Below are 6,893 nucleotides of genomic sequence, written 5' to 3'. Positions count from 1 at the left end.
CGGTGCGTCTCCACGCGCTCCACCGCGCGCCTCCAAGTGCGAGCGACGGCGCACAGATAATATAGCGAGGTCTGCTCAGGGCTACCACAATGGGAGGAGTATGAAAGTTTTCCTGAGCCCTGCCCACCTAGTGCAAAACATATAAGAGGCTGGAGTCAAGCAAAACGCAGGCACTTAAGCCTTAAATCTTGATTAAAGTTATCTCAATAAACTTTGATTGACACATCTGAAATATTTTATTCAATAAGTGATATGGATATATGGTAGATTTTGTTTCTATTTTAAATATTGAAGAACCTAATTAACTTTGTTCAAAGTTTTTATGTTAGTTTTTTTTTTTTTTTTTTTAATAGGAAAAAAAAGTGTGTTCACCTTGTCACAATGGCAATGGACTCTGAGTTTGGTGTGAAGAGCAGCAGCATCATCAGGGAATGGAGCGGACAGGTCCACCCTGCTCTGGTTGCCTCCTTTGTTTTTCTCTTCTGCCTGGAAGCCTGTCTGTGGGTCAGAAACCTCCGGCTCAAGAGGAGACTCCCGGGACCCTTCGCCTGGCCCGTGGTGGGCAACGCCATGCAGCTGGGCCAGATGCCTCACATCACCTTCGCACGGCTGGCCAAGAAGTACGGCAACGTGTACCAGATCCGGCTGGGCTGCAGCGATGTCGTGGTTCTGAATGGAGACCGGGCGATACGTCAGGCTCTGATAGAGCACAGCACAGAGTTTGCAGGCAGACCCAACTTTGTCTCTTTCCAGATGATTTCTGGAGGCAGGAGTGTGACATTTAATAATTACAGCAAACAGTGGAAAGCACACAGGAAGATTGCGCAGTCCAGCCTCAGAGCCTTCTCATCTGCAAACAGCCAGACAAAAAAAACTTTCGAGCAGCACGTCACAGCTGAGGCCATGGAGCTGGTAAAGGTATTTTTGCGCAAAAGCACAGATGGACAGTATTTTGACCCTGTTCATGAATTTAAAGTAGCTGCTGCTAATATCATGTGCGCTCTCTGCTTCGGGATGAGATATGGACACGATGACCTCGAGTTTAGGACCCTGTTACAAAGAATAGACAAGTTTGGAGAAACAGTAGGGGCAGGTAGCCTGGTAGACGTCATGCCCTGGCTTCAGTCCTTCCCTAACCCTGTCCGTAGTGTCTATGAAGACTTCAAAAACCTCAATGAGGAATTCTTTGCCTTTGTGAAAGATAAAGTGGCGCAGCACAGAGAGTCTTTTGTCCCTGAGGTGACCCGGGACATGAGTGATGCCATCATCAGTGTCATCGAGCATAGAGAAGACAGCGGGCTGACCAAAGAGTTTGTTGAAGCGACAGTCACAGATCTAATTGGAGCGGGTCAAGAAACAATGTCAACGGCCATGCTGTGGATTGTCCTGCTCCTGGTCAAACATCCTGACGTGCAGACCAAACTGCAGGAGCTCATAGACAAAGTGGTGGGTCCAGACAGACTGCCATCAGTTGAGGACAGAAGCAGCCTGGCACACGTGGACGCCTTCATCTATGAAACCATGCGCTTCACCAGTTTCGTCCCAGTCACTATCCCCCATTCCACAACCTCGGACGTCACGATCGAAGGTCTCCACATCCCCAAAGACACGGTAGTCTTCATCAATCAGTGGTCCGTCAACCACGACCCTCAGATGTGGAAGGACCCGCACGTGTTTGACCCCACGCGCTTCCTGAATGAGAACGGAAACCTCGACAGAGACAAAACCAACAACGTCATGATCTTTTCAACAGGTAAAAGACGCTGCATCGGCCACCAGATCGCCAAAGTGCAGGTGTTTTTATTCACAGCCACCCTGCTGCACCAGTGCAGGATTGAGAGCGACCCCTCTCATCCCCCGACTTTCGACTGCTCGTACGGGCTCTCGCTGAAGCCCCTCACAGTCTGTGTCAGCACCAAGCTCAGGGGAAAGCTGCTTGGCTTAGTTTCCCCGGCATGAACAGCGACGCTCCAATACTGTGACCCCATCAACCACTTCTCCACCAATTCCATTCAACAGTGAGTAACAACATACCTGCACTAATAGTACTGTTCTCATATTTAACAAAGATACTCCAGTGAGGTCCTATAACATGCTCTGTTTTGAAAATACTGTCCTTGGAGGTTCTCAGAATAGGATTTCATAGATTTAAAAAAAAAATGTAAGCTTGTGGAGTGGGAGAGGAAAGGTATTGCATTTCCGTTTCGCAAAAACTACTTGATCAGGTTTTGTACATATTGTTTAGTCGTGTTCTTGTTTTACATCCACTATGGAGTGTGTACTTGTGCAATGTGTGCAGGTACTTGCTTCATCTTTTTAGAGGTCCATATAAACTAATAAAACTGTATATGAAATGCTTGTGAATGTTAATTTGTCACTTGATGACTTGTTGTTCTCATTTTGTAATATGTATTAAAAAAAAAAAAAAAAAAAAAAAGTATTTACTTTCTCCACATAAAGCAGTTAAAGTTGTTTTTATATATAATTTCAGGTCTGACAAGTTTATTTAAATCTACTCTGTTTTACCATCTACTGTACTCAAAGCACATGAACACAATAAACACAGCACGTTTATCCGAGGGGGATATATAATGACATGTTTACAAGAGCTTGGAAGCAAGTAAGAAGTTTTCTCATCAAGGAGCGTGGATCACTTCTCTACAGGCGAGGAGGAGACGTCACTCTGGACGGGGGAACTCTTCACTTTGCATTTGCAGGGCTTCTTTCAGCGCTGCAGCAGCTACGCAAGCCAAACACATGTCTCCCCACTCCAACTAAAAACATGTGCAGTAAATTTCTTTCACCCATTCTCAAAAACACGTTTGTTTACAAATCCCTTTTTTTTTTTTTTTCAAAGCTACATAGATGTCACTGCACGCTCTGTAAAGCCTCTGTATTCAGGAGTTGATGGTACTATGCCCACAGAATGTGTTTTTTGTCTATGTGTGTGTATGTGTGTGTCAAGGCGAAGAATTAAACTCAAGTGGGCCTTGAATGCTACAAGGTTCATTCTGTGGTGACCGCTTTAACATTCAGGGCCCACACAATGGAAAATAAGCTGTATCTGCAATGAATAAAGTTGATTGTCAATGGTCAGCGTGTGCAGTTTATTTCAGAACGCTCAATAAAACCTGCTAAGCTCTGTGAATATCTCAGGATGTGAACTTTTCAGTCATTTTACGGCCACTGACAGACCATTCCAGCCGTTTGACATTATGAACCGCCATTGTTTACATGTCTGCCATTATTCATTGTTCCGTAAATAGAAACCTTTGGAACCATCCGACTTGTGGCTGAATATCACTGAAACCCAGTGCTGATGCATGTTAAAGTCCCCTCTGTTCCACAAGCACTCATATAAAGCTGGAAGTCCTCTGTTCTGAATTAACTGATTTGATACAGCCATAACAGCTACACTTGCTCACACACTGTAGTTTAAAAGGCTATTATGCCAGCTATAATATTGCATATATATTTTATAGCGCATAATAAATGACACAGTTTAGTGTATTTGCTCAGTGTTTGGACGTTGAAACCCACAACGTTTATGGTGATATCTCAGAGCTTTTTCTCCCCTCAGTATGGTTATAATTAACAGTTTTGTAGTAAACAATGAAAGTTAATCATGTTTAAAGTGGGCTTAGAAAGTCCACAGGAAAGAGCAGAGTAATATATTCCCAGAGGTAAGAAAAAACAACAACAAACAACTGTATTCAGAATGTTTACTTTAAATTTCCAACAATTTTATCACTCAGTTAAAGTGCACTATTTTGCAAGGATAACAAATATACCAATAAAAAAATTAAAGTGTGATGATTATCTTCAAGACCACACGTGGGCTTGTGGAGTTGTTTATCTGTCGAATTTGGCATCATGGCTCATTAAGTAGCTGCTCTCCTTAGTTCTGTCATCGCGCTACCAGGGACGCTCCTGGAAGGAGGCCTGAGAGGCAGTAGGACGAAGGTCTGCAGGCTGTGGTCTAAATGGGAGGGGAGAGATAATAAAAAACCTGAGTCGCTGAGTCCTCCCACCATAGAGATACATATAAGCGAAGTGTTAAGGGTTGAAGCCGCATTTCTCTATAGTGGTCATCTGAAGACGTGCTGCACTACTGCTAACCGCTCAACCTGAGAGAGAACCATTCTCACCGGCTCCCGAGGATTAAAGTAGACACAGCGCGGAACACTGCCTGGAGACTTTGCTTCTTTTTTTTTTTTGTTATGATATAGATTTTTTGTTATCATATAGAAACAAAATACAGCATTTTTTAGTTATTATCATTTTTATTTATTTTTTGATATTTACAAGAGGAATTGTATCAATGATTTTAAATTCCCAAATGAAACTCGCAGTGGGCAGAAACTAAAAGACGCGGGATGGCTCAAGTGGACTCTGAGTTTGGTGTGAAGAGCAGCAGCATCATCAGGGAATGGAGTGGACAGATCCACCCTGCTCTCGTTGCCTCTTTTGTTTTTCTCTTCTGCCTGGAAGCCTGTCTGTGGGTCAGGAGTCTCAAGCTCAAGAGGAGACTCCCGGGACCCTTCGCCTGGCCCGTGGTGGGCAATGCCTTGCAGCTGGGCCAGATGCCTCACATCGCCTTCACCAGGCTGGCCAAGAAGTACGGCAGCGTGTATCAGATAAGGCTGGGCTGCAGTGACGTTGTGGTGCTGAATGGAGACCGGGCGATACGTCAGGCCCTGATAGAGCACAGCACAGAGTTCGCAGGCAGACCCAACTTTGTCTCTTTCCAGTTTGTTGCAGAGGGGAAAAGTATGACTTTCACAAATTACAGCAAACAGTGGAGGATGCACAGGAAAATTGCTCAAACAACAATCAGAGCCTTTTCCTCTGCCAACAGCCAGACCAAAAGAGCTTTTGAACAGCAGATTGTAGGCGAAGCCACAGAGCTAGTTGAGATTTTCCTTGAATTCAGTGCGAAGCAGCAGTATTTCAACCCGGCTCATGAGCTCACAGTAGCTGCCGCTAATGTGATCTGTGCCTTGTGTTTTGGAAAACGTTACGGACATGACGACGTGGAGTTCAGAGCGTTGTTACAAAGGGTAGATAAGTTTGGACAGACAGTGGGAGCTGGCAGCTTGGTGGATGTGATGCCATGGCTACAGGCTTTTCCCAATCCGGTCCGGAGTGTTTTTGAGAATTTCAAGTGCCTGAATGAAGAGTTCTTTGCATTTGTGAAGAACAAAGTGGAAGAGCACAGAGAGAGCTTTGACCCGGCGGTGACCAGGGATATGAGCGACGCCATTATCAGTGTCATCAACAACGCTGATGGCGACACAGAGCTCACCGAGAGCCACACGGAGGCGACGGTGGCAGATCTGATCGGCGCTGGACTGGACACTGTTTCCACGGCTCTTCACTGGATTGTCCTTCTGCTCGCGAAACATCCTGAGATTCAAACCAAACTCCAGCAGCTCGTCGACGAGGTGGTGGGACGAAACCGGCTGCCATCGCTCGAGGACAGAGCACACATGGCTTACCTGGACGCCTTCATCTATGAGACCATGCGCTTCACCAGCTTCGTCCCCGTCACCATCCCCCACTCAACAACCTCAGACGTCACAGTGAGTGGGCTCCACATCCCCAAAGACACGGTGGTCTTCATCAATCAGTGGTCAGTCAATCACGACCCCCTGATGTGGAAGGAGCCGCACATCTTTGACCCCTCACGCTTCCTGGATGAAAACGGCTCCCTCGATAAGGACCTCACCAACAACGTTATGATTTTCTCAGCAGGAAAGAGGAGATGCATCGGAGATCAGATCGCCAAAGTGGAGATATTTTTGTTCTTTTCCATTCTGCTCCACCAGTGTAGCTTTGAAAAATGTCCAAATGAGGACTTCTCTCTTAACTGCTCTTATGGTTTAACACTCAAACCTTTGGATTATAAGATCACTGCCAGACTCAGGGGAGAGTTACTTAAAAGCCAGTAAAAAAAAAAAAAAAAGAAAGCTGCGGGAGCAATGCTCCAAAATTAAAAGGTATGTGTTGAGAAATTAGCATGTATGCTTTGTATGTGAGATTTTCTATTTAATAAGCTTTGATGTGTTGAGCTTTCGCACATAAACTGACAATTTATATTTTTGTCCCGTATGCACACGAAACATAAGTGGCACTGACAGCATGCGATGAGATGTGAGCATAGTTTAAACCCTAAACTCTGTCAACGAGAAAGAAAAGCAAGGAAAAGTCTGGTGTGGTCGACTGTAAACCTCAATTCATAATGACTATGTATTGTTATTTATATGAGGTTATTCATAGGGAGTCATGATATATTGCAATATAAACTGGTGGCAGGGGAATAAATTTCATCTGTTTTGTTTTTTTTGTGCTGACCAGAGGAAAACTTGCAACGGCTGGGTGGTCCAGAGACCCTTTTCATATCAAAGCTTAATACAAATGCAGCCTGCATATCATGTGCGACCATTTACTCTTAAACCATGCATAGTACTGATGTAATCAAATTATATCTCCTGTAACATGTGTAAAAGCCACTAATTCTATTATAGGATATTACTGTGTATTCCGTGTCCTCCCTGAGTAAACATATTACAACACTGTATAACTGGACTGAGACACACCACATTGTCTGAGTCATAACCTGTAATCTATAGCATTGGTGTTTTGTACCTAATCCATGTGATACTGTCTGTGATCTGCAGTGTGACTAAAGCCTTGGACGCAATAAACATTTCCTACTGACTTACATGTGATTGTGTGAGCTCTGTCAGCAGCAGGCTGAGTGTTGTAAACCACAGGGGCCGCGGAGGTCAAAGAGATAATAATACAGACTGATGTCTGGTCCCTGTGTTGTTGAGAAAGATTGATGTGAGGTTGCAGGCCCCGCATGCTCTTCCTCAGTGAACCTAACATGC

At 44.6% G+C, this 6,893-nt stretch overlaps 1 protein-coding gene across 1 annotated transcript; it reads left to right on the top strand.

The window, feature by feature from the left end:
• Window positions 1-263: 263 nt before the first annotated feature.
• cyp1c1 (cytochrome P450, family 1, subfamily C, polypeptide 1) lies at window positions 264-6,680 on the top strand. Its single transcript, XM_080479867.1, has 2 exons — window positions 264-1,953; window positions 4,353-6,680. The coding sequence occupies exons 1-2, from the start codon at window positions 382-384 to the stop codon at window positions 5,949-5,951; spliced, it is 3,171 nt and encodes a 1,056-aa protein (XP_080335993.1). The 5' UTR covers window positions 264-381; the 3' UTR covers window positions 5,952-6,680.
• Window positions 6,681-6,893: the final 213 nt, after the last annotated feature.

Source organism: Lipophrys pholis, assembly GCF_963383615.2.
Source record: "Lipophrys pholis genome assembly, chromosome: 14".
NCBI classification, from domain to species: Eukaryota; Metazoa; Chordata; class Actinopteri; order Blenniiformes; family Blenniidae; genus Lipophrys; species Lipophrys pholis.
Note: the sequence above shows the minus strand (reverse complement) of the source record. Positions and strands in the feature narration are given on the sequence as shown.